We start from the raw sequence: 19946 nt of genomic DNA, 5'->3' as shown, positions 1-19946 counted from the left end.
ATCAATTTGCCACTATTGCTACTTTGGAATTTCTATACAGGGTGCTAATTATGAGTAGGCTATCGAAAAGTAATGACAAGGTATTTAACTATAAACATTTTAAAAGGCATGAATTATTAGAGGATTTTATTGTTGAGAAAAAGAGAGAAAAGGTAGGGTGTGTATGTGTGTGTCCATCTGTCTGTTTTACTGGATGCTATGGTTAACATTTATAAGTAGTAAAAATACTTTTCTTAGTATTAAATGTCATTGTCAAGAAGCCTTCTTTTCCATAATACCCTGTACCATGAGCAGCTAAACTAAAGAATAAAACTTCATCCTGTTAAATGTCATTAGATTAAGTCGTTTCTTTGTGACCACGGATGGTGTTGACTGTTAGCTGCTAATAAGAATACATAAAGTCAATATAGCAATTGATTTCAATAGCATACATGTGCCAAATTCATATTATGTAAAACCAAAAGAAGTTTCTAAGTCAACAAACTACAATTTCTCTAAACATAAGCAGCAAGCCATAGACATGCAAAGGATGGTAACTACTCAGAACACGCAAATGAATCAAGAGAATCAAATTATTTCTCAAGCATGTTCAATACTTTTGTGTAGTTATGTCACAAATTTAAATGATAGTAAATTTAAAAATTGTAATGTGTACTTCAATTAAGTTTTAATTAAACTAACATTTTAAGAAATCAGATTCTTTAGAATATAAAATGTAAAGAAAAATATGAGAAGGACTGTTGATCGCTATTCAGATGCTTAAATGAGCTGTCAATGTTTACATACAAAAACTCAGGGCTTAAAAAAAAAAGACTTCATGTCACTCAGGTAGTTAACACCAGAACTGCTATAAAACACATTTCAGTTTCAGACTTCCATGAATGTGAAGTCTGAAACATTTTTATTAAAGAATAAAATGTAAAAGAGGTAATTTGCCATTAGGAAATCAGTTTGCCAACACAAAGGTATAAAGGAATTTTCATCTTAGTTAAGATTTTTTTTTAGTAGGATATACTCAAAACAAGATAACTTTCATTAAACACAATTTTTTTGAACACTAAAATTTACAGAAATTAAGTTTACCTGACTTGTTAGTGGTATGTACAATTTAAAATGTAAAAATAAGATACTTCTGACAGTACAGCATAGTTCTTATAGATTTAAGATTACACAGTTGACATAAAGGAGAAATAAAAAGAATGAAACCCTACTGGAGAAATAACTTGTTTCCATCTATGTTGTTATACTTGAGCACCACCATGGCAGGTAAACTGCAGCAACTCCACTAACAAAAACAAATACATGAATCCAAAGCAGTTAAGAGTATGAATCGGATGGAAGAATGAAGTACAGCATATAAAAGAATGGTCATGTTTTCTCTCCCATGAGATTAAATAAATTAACAGAATTAAGAGAAAGAAAACAAAATGAAGTCTGCAAGTATACCAAAATGAGGCCAAACAGAAGACTTATACAGACATACTCTCAGAAATTTCAAGCACTTGAATCACAAAGATAGTAATGGATGGAATATGATTTGGTTTTGATTTTGTTTTTAAATTGCCAGACCCAAAAATAAACAAAATATGTGCAAGCGAAACTGAAAAAGCAGCATTACTAAAACATATTTCAAAGAATCTGAAGACTCCCTTTTCCTCATGCAATAAGCAATTAGCTTTCTCCAAGGGAAAAGGAAAGAACCTAGATATTTACTTCATCTAACACATAAAATTTCCTACCATCTTAAAATATTTTTTCAAGCTTGATATATAGCATAATAAGATGGTAGTTGAAATAATTTGTACATACTAAAACCTTTACCCACCCATCCTGCTGGAAGTTGCTATATGCACATTCATAATTTTGACCTAACAGCAAAGTGAAAGAACATCAACATTAATAAACACAGTATTAAATGGTTTCAGACTCAAAATCATTAACAAAATAATGGCAGGTTTTGAAAGCATGCTTTGAGCAGAATAGAAAATGTCAATATTTTAATTTCTGAATTTAAGGCAGAATAACTTTTAAACTGGGGACAGGCTTGCTCTTTGCTTTAAAGGCAGTGCTTTAATACTGCAATTATAAACAGATTAGAAATGCTGATGACGGTCCTCTAGTAAGCAAGAACTATGGCATTTTATGAAAATTTTTATCAAAAATGAGAATATTTAAAAATTTTTAAACCTTTCAGTACTAGTCATTTTATGTAATCTTAAATTATAGTTTTAATTTCTAGCATAGGATTTATCTGTGTGAAATAAATATAGCAGACCGATGTCATTTATGGATTTAATATAAATAGTTTTGACCCTCACAAGTGACCTCAAGGGTCCTCATCATAATTTTGAATAAGAGAGTAACTGTGTGTCAAAGTAGAGGGGCAAAACCAACTCACAAGCTGACTTTCCAACATCTGTATCTTAAGGCCGCTTTTTTTTTTTCTCTATTCTTTGAAAATAGATACTTGATTTAAAAAAAAAAAGCAAATTACTAGTTCTAGTGATGGAAGTTATAAGACCTAAGTGATTGATGGTTCTTTGGTAGAAAAAGCAATTTAACATAAATTAAAGACTGGAACATAGAAACTGGCAGTGATTGAGATCAATGGAGTAAATGAGACCATTACATATTTTCAATTCCCAGGATAAAGTAATACAGATCCAGGGTCCAAAAGTGGTGTCCCTAGCTTCATGATACATAGCCCACTAACTCGGGATAAGAAACTGTAAAGCTACCTGTATGTTGCTGCTTCTTAAACACATCCAGAAAGTAGTAATTTAGTGTCTAAAAAGCAATGCCAAATTCCCAGTGGCATTTTTCTAATTACTAAAGTGGTTAATCTAACTTGTTAAGTTTACACATTTTTTCCTTGCATGGCACTCAATAAAGTATTTTCATTTTGAAATTTTTAAATGGAAGTATATGAACATTTTCATTTTCTTGAAATGGTTTTGTACAAAAAAGTTGTTCATCACCATCTCTACATGGAAATGTTTAAAGAGTAATTCACACAGGTAACTTATGGTGTGAAAAATGCACAGGAACTAGCAGACAAAATTTAGTTTTGTACGGCTTGGAGTCTACTTAAAACAGTTCCAATTTTTGCCAATATGCTTTGTAAAAATTTTCAGGGTTTACAATACCTTATTGAGTCTTACTATGATATGTTTGGATATCAGAAGGTTGCTACAGTTAAAATACATTTTATTTTGGTCAATATAATTAATTCCATGTTTTAGAGTATTTATTTCTATTTTAGAAGATTTCTGATCTTACTTTTTGTTGGCTACTTCTAATATTCACCTGTTGTCAAAACTGCAAAAGCAATTGTTAAGACTTTGGAACTGAAAACCATTAGGTCGGGGGAAGGGACTATTTAACAGTCACTGTCCTAAGCCTTTACCGGTTCCCACTTTGTATGCTAATCTCTAAAGGTTCAGCTTTTGGTTTTTAAATTCACAGCTTCCAAAACCCAGCATACAATTTTATGTTAGAATCCTAATTTAGAAACATGGGGGAAAAAAATCTGTGAGTTAAATTAAGGTTCTGCCATATGATGCTAAAAATAAACTGATTTACATACAAAGTAAATTGTCATTTCTACAAATGTAATTTGTCAGTTAAATGACAATGTTTAAAAAAAAAGAACAAAAAAACTTAAACTTTCCTTTTACAATGCAGGCACACAAAACAGAACAAACATGACATCAATGATATACTAGTAAAATACACTAAGTCCAATAAAAGATGAATAAACTACAAGGAGAAACTAGAATGGAAAATAGGCTACAGGGACTATATGGGTTCATTAACACAAAGAATTTTTGAGTCTGGCCTAAATAATTAATTGCCTTTGACATCATTTTGCTTTCCCTTTGTTAAAATACATTTTTCTCAAAGTCAGCAATACCTTGTCTACCTGTCCTGTCTGGGAGATTGAAAGATAAAGGTCTGTAAGAGAGAAGAATGGAAAGAGCTAGAAAGATCAGGATGTTCGGAAAAAAGAGGACTGACTTTTAAAAAGTAGTGACTAAATTCAGACCCATTTATTCATCTTGAAAATCACATGAAATACATAAAGGCTAACAAGTCTCCCCAACCCCACCCCTCTACCTCCACCCCCAGGGAGTCCTTTTACTCCTAGGCAGATTCCTGAGTGCCTCTTACACTTCCCCCAAATCCCACCAACCTCCCAGCTTAAATCCTCCTTTCCCAAGATCCCAATGTTATAGTAAGCCATTTATCTATCAAAGCAGGATAGGTGAAAATATATTCAGAGCATATCTTTGCTTCTCGTCTCTTTAAAGATCTGGGTGATCTTTGCTTCTACCTGTCTAGGTAATGGGAATTAAACTGGTTCACTTTTGACTGTTACCAGAAATATACTACTTTTAAGATAAAATAATAAAATCTTTGATTTCTGACAAAGTAAAGGCGACTCGATACATCCATGTTATATTTTAAAAGCTGTATATTAATTATATACAGGCTTCTTAAAAGATAAATGATATTCTAAACATTACTTAAATTAATTTTTAAAACATGATAAACAGGTCTTTTCATCAATCATGGTATTCTGAACTTTAAGATTTGCTTTGTAGCTTTTTGCTTACATAATCATTTTAACTAAAATTTTGTAAGAGTAAGATTAATAAAAGCTTATAGCTTGCTCTCAAATAATTTTGGATTATTCTGCAGTCATATATTTGGTAGATATAACCAGTTTAAATAACATGGAAAAGGAACCCATATGAAAACTCTTGACATTTCACTGCGTCTGGAATAAAGCTGGTAGCCTTCCAAACATATTTAAAATATATGAAAATTGCTGAAAAATTACATAAAATCAACATTATTTAAACACAATTTCCTAAAGTATGATCAGAACTATATGGCTTCACCGTGACTCAAAATCCTACTTTATGAGGAAAATATTAGCAGACATCACATATAGAGAAACACTTGATAAACATATGTTAGTTTATCAATCAGATTTAAAACATACTTTTTTTGTAAAGGAGAAAAAGAAAAACTAATTTGGTAGCAGATAACAATTGATTATACATATTAAAGGACAATCAGTGGATGAAAAACAAATATTCACCAGTATTCAAAACCATTTTAAATAGCACATTTAAATAGCATGTTTCTGTTAAAGGACTTTGAGTTATAATGTTCTTATAACTATTTCCACTAAAAATGTAAATTCTTTATTTTACTGTTCTTTATAGATTAAAAAAAAACTGGCTCATTAACGAAGTTTTACTGGACAATCAAAAAGAAAATATCCATTTTGTAATTATTACAGGTCCTTCATGACTTCTGTCAATATTATATATAGCAAACCTAAGGAGGAAAAGGTGGGCAGGTGGGAGGAAGGGCACCACCAATGGAAAGGAGTTAAATACCTGGAAATGTGATAATTCCAGACAAGAGGTCGATATATTTTTACAGATGATTACGTGGAATTCACAAATTACCACATATCCACTCATTTTAGACTAATTATTAATGGATTGTATCACTGTCTCTTGGCATTTAAAATCTATAACCATATAGTTTTGTAAAGCAAAGTTTAACAGACATAAACTTCAAGTTATCATTTTAAGACTTTAAAAACTATAGCTTAGTGTTTATGGTAAACCTTTTGCCATATTGAACAATACACTACAAGCCAACTCTACTAAATAATATTCTTAGCCCTTTTCCTTGTCCTAAAACAAAATTTTCTCTATTAATCTAGTTTGTTTTCCCTTTTCAAAAATCAGTATTTTAAAAATTGGCTGTAGAACACACAAAATATATACAATTACTTAAAAAGAGTCATAATTTTAAGCTCTTCCCCATTACAACCCTCTCCTTTGGGAAACCAAGGAGGATGATAACTTGAGATAAAGAGAAATTAAGGACTATTTTAATTTAAAACAGAACATTGGAAAATGTTTTTATACAAAACTTCAACTGTTTCTAATCCTCAGATTTCAGATTTATCCACCATCCTGTGTTTCATTCCATTCCAATGAGCACAGCATTTCAAGCTGATCTTTTGAAAAGCCAACAAGATAAAAATTCTTCAGAACTCACCTGTTGTAAATTAATGCTAGCATATTTTTAATATCTTTCTGCTTTTATAGTAATATTTACTTTAGATCAACCAAATAACTGTACTAATAATTATAAATAAAATTAGTTTTCTGTATTATGACTATAAATACCAAAGGTAAGAGTATCCTCAAACATGTGTAGTATTGAATGAGATATCAAGACTATTCATCTTTCTAAATTTCTGTATAGCAATAAGAAACAACCAAAATCATGTAAACTTGAGAGGCTCAGCTACAGCACCTGTTACTGATATTCAGCCTTGTTATTGGGGGAAGAGTCATACAATTCTAAAGTAGAGTTTTACAAAAGGCGAAACTGCTGGTTGGTCCTCATTCACTCAATTTAGCAGCACAAAGTTAGCTGTATATAACTAACCAAATCTTTCTCTTCTAGAAAGCAATAAAAGCCATGAATACATGTATCATTATATGGAATGTATGATTTAGCTAACTTGTCAGTGATCTTTGGGAAGGATCCAGAATTAAAAGGTTAGAGCACTGAATTTCTTTTTTCAATGTGCACTCAGGCCTACTAAGCACCCATTATAACACTACTTCCTTATGAGAATTCCATTTTCTCTCCTTTTCTTTTGCAGAAATAGTTTTATAAAACACTAAATTTATATATCTTTAGAAAACCAGTTCTAAGACTTCCTTGATAATTAATGACTAAGGTTTAATAACAAATATTGATTGCATTATTCATAATTTCTTTTTTAAGCAACAAGAATTGGGAATTTTATTCATTACCCAAAGCAATTACGACTGTGGCTAAAAGAATACACAAAACTATTTGGTGGATAGTGGTCACAGAACATTTAACATACTAAAATGTGTATATTCCACTTCTTTTTAAAATTGAATAAGCATACCAGCTGTACCTAAAGGGTGATACTGAAGGACAAACAGTGAAAGCTAGAAATCATGCATAATTTATGATCATGCTTACTACCTTCATCAACTAAAGCACTTTCCATTCTTACCTCAGATTTCTCCAGTTTATTTTGTGCATCAATTTGTGTAACAATCTCATTCATGTTGGTCTCCAATACCATTCCCCCCATCACCATTTCTGCAAGAATATTGTGAACCTAAAGAAAGAAAATTCACTATAAGAATGTTTCATGATCCCAGTAATTTTTCTTTCAAATATGCTGTTTTATGAGCTGTAAAACAAAAATAATTTGGAGTGAAGACTCATAATACACTTATGTCACTACTGTGAAGCCTTAGGCAATTATACAAACCTCTTTAAATCTTAGTTTAATAGGCTGTAAAACAGAGATAATAATAGTACCTCCTTCATAGACTGATGAAAAGATAAGTGAGGTCGGTGACCATGGAAGTGCCCAAAACGAAGTAAATAATCAATAAACATTAGCTACCATTATAGTATCAGGATTAATGCTAAAAAAAAAAAATGACCCATAAGGGCCTTTTATACCTGATTCTTAGTAATTATTAAGTTGTTTTATGCTCAAGGTACTCAATGAGGCTATGTGGCATTCCTACAAGCTCTAGATTTAAAATGAAGTAAAAGTTTCTTTATATTATAGGTACTTTAATAATGCTTTTACCCCAAAGCCCTCTCTATATATCTAATTACTCAGATTTTTTATGATCAAATACATCTTACAATGACAAAAAACAACATTTTCCATTGGGGAGAAAAACTATAACCCAGGTGTTTTGTCATAAGGTATTTTACTGGATCAAAAATCACCAAGTCAAAGCTGGAGTGTCACAGAAGAGTATACTGTGCTATAATTTTTAAAAAGTAATGTGGCAGCATTAAGAATGGAGACTCTGAAATTAGAAAGGTATAAATACTGACTCTATCACTTATTAGTTGTATACCCTTCAGAAGTTAGTTACTTGACCTCTCTGTTATCTTATCTGTAAAAGAGAGGTAGAAATAGTATGGGTACCTCACAGAATTATCATAAGGATTAAATAAATTCAAGTGAAGCACCTAATAGGTGCTTAAAAAAAAACCTAATAGGTATTTTAAACAAAAACTTTAAAAAATTAAATATATAATTATACTGTTTGATTTTCATTCCTTTTTAAGATTTCATGCAAATGTACTCATGATTTTTAAAATTCCTATTATTTACTGATGTTTCATTTTGGAAAGATGGACACCTCAATTTTGAAGAATTACAGAAATTACTTTTCCTTAGCAAACAAAACCAGAAGCTACAATTGTTTTAAACAATAGTGCTAAATATCATCACTTCTACTACTATCTTTTCTGTTACTAGATACCATTTATTAAAACTCTGTTTTGATGCTGCACTTACAGTATCTGATTTAATTCTCACATTAACCTTTGTTACAGCTGAGAGAATAAACCAGCTCACTCAAGACGCATAAGCTAATATGTGGCAAATCAATGACTCAAACCTAAATCTGAGTGATCTAAGTCCAATACTTTGCTTTCTTCTGTTAACAATAATAAATGAAATTGATACAGCAAATCATAATCTATGAAAATTCAATTAAAGGTCAAGAAGATAACTAGGTGATAAAATAAAATTACCTTACAATAGCTAATAGGTACTATATGCATAAAAAGTGTTCAGAAAGAAAGGCCATGGCCAGGGGACAGAGATTCATTAAAACTTGTTTTAGCAGTGGAAATTCCTTTTTTGTGTGTGTGTGTGTGTGTGTGTGTGTGTGTGTGTGTGTGTGTTATGCGGGCCTCTCACTGTTGTGGCCTCTCCCATTGCGGAGCACAGGCTCCGGACGCGCAGGCTCTGGACGCGCAGGCTCAGCGGCCCAGCCGCTCCACATGTGGGATTCTCCCGGACCGGGGCACGAACCCGTGTCCCCTGCATTGGCAGGCGGACTCTCAACCACTGTGCCACCAGGGAAGCCCCCCTCTTTTCTTTTTAAAACAAATTCTTATGCAATAGCATGACTTATATATGCTGATAGAAGTGTAACAACTCCACCACCCCCGTTTTGCTCAGGCTTTCTTATGGGTTCATCCCTACATATACATTATACTATTGCCTTTCGAAACATCTCAGAACACAAGCACTAGATTGGTGGAAACTACAGATTTCAGTAATACTGAAATATCTACCAACTTTAGAGGTAACAAAATATGAGCAGCCTACAAATGTGGGTCGTATGTAAGAAATTCTAAGAAATGTATGTAAATTTGTCCTTAAAGTAAAAATAATTCCTATGAAAGCCAGTTCAGATCCAGAAGAGACAGAAAATAGAATTGAAGGGCCTGTGAGCTAAATTCCTAAACATAATCTCACTTATTATAAAGATAATAAATGCCTAAAGAGTGTATTCTCAGTGAGGAGGTACAATATGTTATGTAGAAATTTAAGGAGAGGGCTTCCCTCGTGGCACAGTGGTTAAGAATCCGCTTGCCAATACAGGGGACACGGGTTCGAGCCCTGGTCCGGGAAGATCCCACATGCCGCAGAGCAGCTAAGCCTGTGTACCACAACTACTGAGTCTGCAAGCCACAACTACTGAGCCCATATGCCACAACTACTGAAGCCTGCATGCCTAGAGCCCATGCTCCACAACAAAGAGAAGCCGCCACAATGAAATGCCCGCACACTGCAACAAAGAGTAGGCCCTGCTTGCTGCAACTAGAGAAAGCCCATGCACAGCAATGAAGACCCAACGCAGCCAAAAATAAATTTAAATAAATAAATAAGAAATTTAAGGAGATAAACATCGTGGGAATGAGAACTATTAATTGGGAGGCTACTCCAATACTATTCAGATTATGGTGTCCAAAGTAAGGTATGTCACATGTGGAGGGGAAATTAAGAAGGTGAACATGTCTATTGATAGAAAAATTCATATTCCAAGAATTGAGAAGGATTTTTGGCAGACTTAATATGAGAAAGAGGATGATAAAGCTCTGCTTTTAGCTTAGCCCTAACTCATATGGTTGACATATTTCAGTATTTTGTTTTATAAATTTTACTTAAAACAGATTTTTTGGAAATAAAAGGGTAACAATATGCTTATAATACAACTCATCTACTAAACTGCTTTGATGTTCACCTAAAAGTTCAACGAGTTTTCACTCTCTCTTATGAATTTTTATAGGTATTTAAGTGTTTAAAAAGTGGCAAATACCACACTAACAGTGTATTTTTGCCTTTTTCTTCTGGACATAGACTGTAACTTCTAAATTTCATTTTTATTTTTTTTTAATCACAATATAAGCCATACAGAAACTTATATACAAAAATAGTCTCTACCATCCTCTGCTTCTGTTATTAGGTCCCTCTAAAGATAATCACAGTTAATTGTATCTTATATACCCTTCCAGAAAACTTGTTATGCATATACTTGTTATATGTGTGTGTGTATATATCTAATGTACACAAATGAGATCACATTGTACACATTATTCCCACAGTTCTACAAGAAAATAAAGATTGAATTGTTGGTGCTTTGTGACCACCTAGAGGGGTGGGATAGGGAGGGTGGGAGGGAGGGAGATGCAAGAGGGAAGAGATATGGGGATATATGTATATGTATAACTGATTCACTTTGTTATAAAGCAGAAACTAACACACCATTGTAAAGCAATTATACTCCAATAAAGATGTTAAATGGGGAAAAAAAAGAATGACAAAAAAACCGACTGAATTGAAAGTTAGAGGCAAGAGAAAATGAGCATTATGAGTTAATAAAATAATAAAATTTACTGGAGCCAGATATATGTACAAGAATAAGAAAGATCAATGAAACTGCTGGTAAGGGCAAAGAAAAATACAAAACTAAAATGGTGAATCTACACTATTATCACACACCTAAAAATGAGAAATATACAGGTTCCTCAGAAATATTGATAAGTTATTAAATGAACAAATGAGAGGGACAGAATGATATCTATAATATGGTCCCACTGATAAAATTGCAATAAAAAAATTGCACACATACACACATTTGGATATACCCAGAAAAATTCTGGAAAGGCACGAAAATAATTAGAAAAAACAAAAAGACTTTATTGTTTTAAGAGCAGTTTTAGGTTCACAACAAAATTAAGAGGAAGGTACAGAAACTTTCCCATACATACAGCCTGGCCTCTGACATGCACAGCTTACCCAGAGTGGTAAATATATTACAACTGATGAACCTACACTGACACATCATAATCACCCAAAGTCATAGTCTACCTCAAGAGCTCTCTTTTGGTGGTGTACATTCTATGGGTTTGGATAAATATGATATATATCTATCATTATGGTATCACACAGAGTATCCTAAATATCCTCTATGCTCCACCTATTCACTCATCCCCTTCCCTCCCCAAGCCTGACAACCACTAATCTTTTCAGTATATGCATAGTTTTACCTTTTCCAGAATGTCATATAGTTGGAATCACACAGTACATAGCCTTTTCTGATTGGTTTCTTGCACTTAGTAATATGCATTTTAAGGTTCCTCAATGTCTTTTCATAGTTTGATAGTTCATTTATTTTTAGCACTGAATAAAATTCCATTGACTGAATATAACACAGCTTGTTTATCCATTTACCTACTGAAGGACATCTTGGTTGCTTTAAAGTTTTGGCAACTATGAAAAGAGTTGCTATAAACATCCATGTGCAGGCTTTTGTATAGACATAAGTTTTCAACTCTTTTGGGTAAATACCACGGAGCACAACTGCTGGATTGCATGATAAGAGTATGTTTAGTTTTTTAAGGTATCGCCAAACTGTCTTCCAAAGTGACTGTATCATTTTGCATTCACACCAGAAATGAATGAGAATTCCTGTTGCTTCACATCCTTACCAGCATTTGGCGTTGTCAGTATTCTGGATTTTGGCCATTCCAATAGGTATATAATGTGCTGCAAATATTTTTTAATAGATAGTAGTTGCCTAAAGAATGGGACTGGAGGACTGAGGAAGAAAGGAGACTTAGCTTTCTTTTATAGTTTTTGTTTGTTTGTTTGTTTATTTGTTTTGAAAACTTTTAACACGAGCATATATTGCTTAAAAAAAAAACCTTCCTAAAGAGTAAGAGAGATCATTCAGAGAAACAATATTAAAGGTAATGGCCATGTACCTATTTAAATTATTTAAGAGGTAGCTCAAAGGTGTTGAATATTTGTTAGTGATAAGAGAAGCATGCCACTTTTTACATGTGTTAAACAATAAGTCTTTCTATGTGTCAATGCAGAACCTGAGACTTTGGCTTAAAACTACTGTAACATATAAGATTAAGTGGTCTCTATATTATTTTATTATTATTTACAAAATATTATAATGCACATAGTTGGCATCTAATAAATATTAGATGCCAACACTTCTTTCTTCAAAATCATTTATCTCAATTATCTTAAAATTCAAAAGTTAAAAGAACACGGCATTTTTTGTACTTAGTCTAACTACCCCATCAGTAAACCATATTTATTAAATATTTATATACAGTGCTTACAGACAGCAGCATCTTAGTTGAGTAAAGCCTACATAATCACTGGAGAGTAAATGAAGATTAAAACAAACACATTTCACTGTTTTTTGTTTTGTTTTGTTTTTTTGTCACACTGCACAGCATGTGGGATCTTAGTTCCCCGACTAGAGATCGCACCCACCCTCCCTGCATTGGAAGCATGCAGTCAACCACTGGATCACCAGGGAAGTCCTACATTTCACTTTTTAACAATTACAGGTCAACCAGGCAGAACCAAGCATCTAAAAACAAAAAAATGAAAGGAAGTCAAATTACATAGAGCCCTTTCTATGGATTGTCACTTGTTTTCAAAGCATAAAGCTACTTTACTATAATTTATGCTAGAAATGAGGTCCTTTGCACCAAACATCTTTTAATTTGACTACATTAATATCTTACTACAGGGGTGGTCAAGTAAAATACGGCATATACGTTCTACACAATATTTCACTTAAGAATAAAGCTGATACACATATATTGATATGGAAGGAGCTAAAGAGAGATGAAGTTAATAAAGCAAGGCATAGAACATTACGTGAAATAAAAACATGCTTTATCACTCACTGAGCCAAGAGAACTATGCATATCTTTGGAAACATATAGAAAGAAAGTCTGGAAGCCTACCTAGACAAACTATTAAGAGAAATTACTTCAGGGAAGTGGGGTAGCGGTGAATAGGTATAAGGAAGGGGACAAGGTAAGAAGAACTTTCATGTTTAATCATATAGCCTTCAGTACTATTTGACTTCTTTGTTTCAAGAAATTCAAGTATTATTATTGTAATTTAAAATTAATAAAATATATGAATAACACTGTAATGTTAATGGTGTGTGTCTGTGAGACAGACAAACACAGACACAGGCAGACAGACACCACACATCTTCCTAAAACAATTACTTGAGGACTGGGGTAAGAACATATTCTTCACATAACCCTGCAAAGTGTTAAGCACTCAATAAAGATTTTGTAAAATGTGTTTTGCAAGGAACACCTCCCTCTTCTCCTCTTGAAAAAGAAAACTGAACAGGAGTTTTAAAAGGAGTTGAAGGGGAGGCAAAGCAGAGTTACAAGTCTACTCTAAAGACCGTAATACTGTAAGAAATGATTTTTTTATTATTAAGAAAATAGCTGATTTTGATGAAATGACACATTATTTTAAGTATGTTAGCAAATTTCCATTTATGTACCTGTGGGTCATACTCTTACTAATTTGATAATAAAATGTTAAGACATGTATTTTCTAATAAAAATTTAAATAATGTACCTCAAGTAATCTATTAATACCTGTATTTATAATTCTAAATGGTCTAAACGTCACTTCACGTTTTGATATTTCTTCAAATGTAAGTACAACTGATCATAAAAAACATCATTACTTTACATACCACTGAAAAGGAAAAATGCTGACAATTAAATTATGACAAGCAGCCAGCCCCGCTGCCTCAACCCCGCCAGGGTAGCGGCCAAGCACAGGGCTGTTGGGGGCGAGGTACGCATGGGGTCTTCAGATGCCTGCCTCCCACCCACCTGCTGCTGCCAGAGCAGTAGGAGGACAGAGCGACCTACTCCACTGCTCTAGGGACTTTCCTGGTGGCACAGTGGTTAAGAACCTGCCTGCCAACGCAGGGGACACAGTTCGAGCCCTGGTCTGGAAAGATCCCACATACCGTGGAGCAACTAAACCTGTGCACCACAACTACTGAGCCTGCGCTCTAGAGCCCATGAGCCACAACTACTGAGCCCTCGTGCCACAACTACTGAAGCCCGCGTACCTAGAGCCCATGCTCCGCAACAAGAGAAGCCACGGCAAGGAGAAGCCCGTGCACCACAACAAAGAGTAGCCCCCACTTGCTGCAACTAGAGAAAGCCTGTGCGCAGCAATGAAGACCCAATGCGGGAAAAGAAAATAAATTAAAAAAATAAAATGTAACTACCAGAAAAAGTAAAAAAAAAAAAAAAAAATTATGGCAAGCTATAGAATTGTAAATGCATACTGATCTCAAAAATGTTAAAATGTGAAAGAAAATCAGCATTTTAGAATTAACGAAGTATGATATTTTCTTGTCATGCTTTAGCTCTATGGGTATTTATAAATAAAAGCTATAATGAAAAAATTTAAGTAAGAAAATGTATGTCTTTGGGTTTTACTGGAGTCATTACCAACATTTAAAAAAAAAAAGCTTAGCTTCAGAAATACATCCTCTCAAAATATATTTATCAGAACTTCATTATATCTAAAAATATATTAAATTTTTGTATAATTATTCTCCAACACGATACCTGACATATCAAAGTGTTATATAAATCAAAACTTTCACCTGGGGACTTCTCTGGTGGCACAGTGGTTAAGAATCCAGAGCAACTAAGCCCTTGCACCACAACTACTGAGCCTGAGCTCTAGAGCCAGCGAGCCACAACTACTGAGCCTGTGTGCCGCAACTACTGAAGCCTGTGCGCCTAGAGCCCGTGCTCCACAACTAAGAGAAGCCACTGCAGTGAGAAGCCTCCGCACCACAACGAAGAGTAGCCCCCACTCGCTGCAACTAGAGAAAACCCGCATGCAGCAACGAACACAGCCAAAAAATCAAAACAAAACTTTCACTTGATAATATCATTAACCTGAAGAAAGTGTTTGCTAAGGAAATAATCGGTTCTACAGGTATGTGGATAATACCTTGAGATTGACGCAGTTGAGCAGGTTCTCCTGCTAAAGAGCATAATCCCCACACAAACTTCTCTCTTCTTTAATATTATATCATGAAAGAGAAGTCTAAAGTATGACAATTTTGTAAGTAATTTTGAAAGGAATTAAGAGTATATTTTGTTAGCCATCAAAATTTTGATAAAATTTTCAAGACAAAATAGAAAGGTTAAGTATATAACATACTTTAACATACTATAATATACTACTAATAATGAGACATTTGTTAATTGCTGACCAATGGAAAGCAACAGTGGTATAGTAATTTAAAGCAACAGGTAAAGGAATTCCCTGGTGATCCAGTGGTTAGGATGCAGCACTTCCACTGCAGGGGCACAGGTTTAATCCCTGATCAGGGAACTAAGATCCCACAAGCCGTGCTGTGTGGCCAAACAGAAAACAAAAATAAATAGAGTAATAGGTAAGAGTAATTCTATTTTGTTACACAATGCATTTTATACTCACACTGAATATGAATGTTTCAAATTGGAAAATTCAAAATATTCAAGTCTGAAAAACTAGAAAGCTGTTCTACTTGCTATTCTATATTTTGGGTTGATTATACAGAAATCCTTTTTAAAGGCTGCTTATCGTAAGGGCCATGGATGCTCATTAAAAGACCTTAGGGGCTTCCCTGGTGGCGCAGTGGTTGAGAGTCCGCCTGTCGACGCAGGGGACGCGGGTTCGTGCCCCGGTCCGGGAAGATCCCACATGCCGCAGAACGGCTGGGCCCGTGAGCCATGGCCACTGAGCCTGTGTGTCCGGAGCCTGTGCTCCGCAACGGGAGAGGCCACAACAGTGAGAGGCCCGCATACCGCAAAAAAAAAAAAAAAAAGACCTTAGAATACTCCTGGCTTATGTGTTATTATTGACTTGTATTTTAATGCTACAATTTTTTTTTCATTTTAATCTCATAAGTACTTTAAGAGTCAATGTTCTTTTATCCTTACCCATAAATTTACTTCTTTCTTTGCTCTTCTTCCCTCTTCAACTCACTCCTTATATTTCAGATTTCTTTCCGTGTAAATTGCCCTCTTTAGAATTTCCTTTAGTCCAAAGGCTTGCTGGTTGCAAATTTCCTCATTATTTCTCAAATAATGTTTTTATTTCACCCATAATCTTGAAAGATGGTTTTGCTAATTTTAGAACTACAGTTGACAGTTACTTTCTTTCAACACAACATCTTCTAACTTCTGTGGTTGCTGTTGAGAAGTCACTTCCCAGTCTGACCACTGCTCTTGTGAAAGTAATACGTCTTTTATTTCTGGATGATTTTAAGAGCTCTCTCTCTGCTATTCAATTTTACTATCATTAGTCTATGTGTAGATTTCTTTTTATTTATTCTGCTTGTGATTCTTTTATCTGTGGATTGGCATCTTCCATTAATTCTGGAAAATTCTCAGCCATTAGATACTCAGATATTGAATATGCCTCGTTTTTTCTCTCTTTTTCATTAGATATTTCTTGCTCTATCTTCCCTAACCTGTAAACTATATTTCACATTTTCAGGCTTTCTTGTCCTTTTATGCTGCATTATGGACAATGTATTCTACCTTTCTATTTACTCAGGTATGTTTATGTTTAAACCCATCCACTGAAAATTTTAATTTTGACATTTTTCTGTTCTAGAAATTTCATTAATTTCTTTTTCAAATCATCTTTTTAAAAAGTACTTTTATTTACTGCAATGTTTTAAATCAGGTTTGACTTTCTAACAACTTGCTCAGTAGAAGGGGGGTGCCAAGCATTTGACTAGTGCTGGCAGGTGAGGGTGAAGCCCGGCATGTCTGGCTTTGAATGGCCCAGCCAGGAGCTGGGTTATACAAAGGAAGGATTAAGCAAATTAAGTAAATGCATCAACAATAATACAAATAACAGGAATGAGAATAATCTCTCACTGTCAGAGAAGCAAAGTGCAGATATGGAAAAGATGAAGGCTAGAATAAATTCTGTAGTGTTGCACTAGACGCTGGGGTATTAAGAAGAACTCAATGATTTTTAATATATATAAAGATATAGAAATAGGCAGGGGTGTGTGTGTGTGTGTGTGTGTGTGTGTGTGTGTGTACATACATACATCTATTTCCTAGCTTGGTTCACTGAGAACCAGAAGTAATAATCACACCTCTACCAACTAGCATACATGCTGCTAGGACTGTCATTTCTATACATCATCATCCACTAAAAGGAACCTTACAGAGAGAACACTAACATGAGGGCTAAGGCAAAACATATATAAGACGCTCTGCCCATAGAAAAGGTGGAGAAACAATGATCAACCTCATAATTACAAGCACCTCCATCCAGACTATGGTTTCTCCATACCATTTCCCACTTTAAAAAAAAAAAAAAATCAGGGCTCCTAGAAGGAATGACTGATAACATATCTAGAGCCAGAAATAAATAAAGTGAATCTGGAACATCTAGATGTACCAGAACACAAAGCAACTATCAAAGTCCATGGAGGGGGAGAGGGGTCATGTCAAAAGAACCCAGAAGACAACGTGAAGGGGTTCCCCCACTGGCCAAAGATAGGGCAATTTGAGCATCAAAAAGAATAATATCCACAGTGGATTAAAACAAATCAATTATGTTAAAATTCGTATGTCACAAGGGTACTAAAAAAGAAATTCAATGATCACTTTTGGTGACTGCTAGGGAACCAAATGTTATGGAAACTGGTTAATAAAGGGAAATACTCTAGAATTTATCCTGTCTTTCCTATATAAGCTGTACTTTTTTTTTTTTTTTTTTGCGGTATGCAGGCCTCTCACTGTTGTGGCCTCTCCCGTTGCGGAGCACAGGCTCCGGACGCACAGGCTCAGCGGCCATGGCTCATGGGCCCAGCCGCTCTGCAGCATGTAGGATCCTCCCGGACCGGGGCACGAACCCATGTCCCCTGCATTGCCAGGTGGACTCTCAACCACTGCGCCACCAGGGAAGCCCCAAAGCTGTACCTTTTTAAACGCATCATCTCTGACTTTTAATGGATTGTTTCATTCAATTCACACTTACTATACTGAATAATACATTTATTTTAAATAATTTCCCTTTCCCCCAAAGTTGGTTGTCTTGATCAGATTTTATTTATATTATTTCCCCCTTTTAAATCAGAGATTCTACTGTTTATAATTTTTATTAATGAAAACTATCTCTTTCCTTGCTCTTTTAATCAAATATGACTTTATTCTTATTTGTAAAATATCAAGTCTTTCTACCACTGAGATGCCTTGTTTTCCTACTAAATGTTCTGTTATTCCCTACTCTCCTTTCCCCCAGGTGGATAACAGCTTCAAAATACTTTTATAATACATGCTAAATACTTCATATTCTCTTACCTTTTCCTTCATGTTTTCTATCTCTTAATCTTTCAATTATGTGCTTTGAGATTATTTCCTGCATTCATCTTCTATCTGTAATTCAAGCCTCAACTGTGACCATTCTCTTCTTTAAACTCTATAGTTTGAAAACACATTTTTAAGCCCCAGGAAGACCTTTTCAAATTGCATCTCCTTAAGCACTTTTTACCATTTTAAAATTTCAAGTGTTCACTGATCTCCTGTGGTAGTTCTTTTTCACGGAGCATATGTTCTGATTGTTCAGCCTGTTCCTCGTCTCTCTGTTGAGATGGCATTCTTTTTTCTCTGTCGGCTCACTGGTACCTAGGTGTGGTTGCTGAGATACTCTTAATGGTTAGATTTCTTCAGGTGGTGAAAGGAAAAGGAGATTCTCACTCTGTGTCCTGTGGTTTAAGGATAGGCTATCAAACTCCTTAAGAGGGACTGGGCTAGAGGAAACCTCTCCACTCTCACTCTTAATTCTTCATTCTCCTGGCCTGGAGGGTAGGAAAGACACTGAGGCCTCCAATCAGATCTCCCTTAGCCTGATCTTTTGGGGGATGGGGGGAATGCAGGGAGGAGTAGACAGAGCACTTTTATAGCTGTCCATACATGTCATACATGCTCCAAACCAAGCTCTTTATAAATCTTTAGCTCTTTCATCTTTGCCCTGGGATTTGATGCTGTGCTGCAGTAGTGGTGACAACCTGGGGCTGCCCAATTAAAGCCACAGTGTTCAGGAAATGGGCAGGTAACACAGTTGCGCAAATAAGCAGACCTTCCCAGCAAACCCACAGTGGCCATGCAGTATAAGAAATAAACCAAGTTACTCATATTTTAGGTGTTATTACCACAGCATAACTTAGCTGTAATAAAGAGTCTGACTCCATTTTTGATGCCTGCCTGCTGACAGCTTTCAAATCCCACTGTTCTCCCTTCCTCTTCTGCCCACATGTGGGCAAGCTGATAAGAAAGTCCAGGTGCTCCTTCCTTTGCACTGGCGGGCAGTTTAAATTACACAAGAACTGCCTGGCCTGCATGTGGAAAGCCTCAACCCAGCCCTACCCCCTAACCACATAAAACCCCAAGATAGTCGCTGTTCCTTGTTTTCCCCCCAAAAGCTTATTATGTGAACAATAAACCTTTTCAGATCAGATCCTCTTGGTGTACATGTGGTATCTTCAGTCTCTACATCCAAATCAATTTTGGGCAGGGGGTGCTGTTCCACTACTTCAGGGTGACTACAAATATTAGCTTATGTGACTGATACACAAATTAGTACTTGAAGGTTTGTAATGAGAAACTGATAACAATCACAATAAAGGAAAAGACATTGACTTAGGGGT

At 34.9% G+C, this 19946-nt stretch overlaps 1 protein-coding gene across 20 annotated transcripts in view; it reads right to left on the bottom strand.

The window, feature by feature from the left end:
* The window catches only part of AP3S1 (adaptor related protein complex 3 subunit sigma 1), a 181746-nt gene that overhangs the window by 114765 nt on the left and 47035 nt on the right, over positions 1-19946 (bottom strand). For 19 of the 20 annotated variants that reach the window (XM_060143437.1, XM_060143436.1, XM_060143424.1 and 16 more), the window contains one exon: positions 7091-7198. In XM_060143437.1, the coding sequence (XP_059999420.1) occupies positions 7091-7198 (108 nt within the window). Of the gene's footprint in view, positions 1-3913; positions 3955-7090; positions 7199-19946 lie in introns of all 20 variants that reach the window. The other variant, XM_060143439.1, reaches the window with a different exon arrangement.

The sequence above is a fragment of the Lagenorhynchus albirostris genome, chromosome 3 (assembly GCF_949774975.1).
Source record: "Lagenorhynchus albirostris chromosome 3, mLagAlb1.1, whole genome shotgun sequence".
NCBI lineage: Eukaryota > Metazoa > Chordata > Mammalia > Artiodactyla > Delphinidae > Lagenorhynchus > Lagenorhynchus albirostris.
The sequence above is the reverse complement of the archived record's forward strand: the minus strand, read 5'-3'. Positions and strand labels throughout refer to the sequence as shown.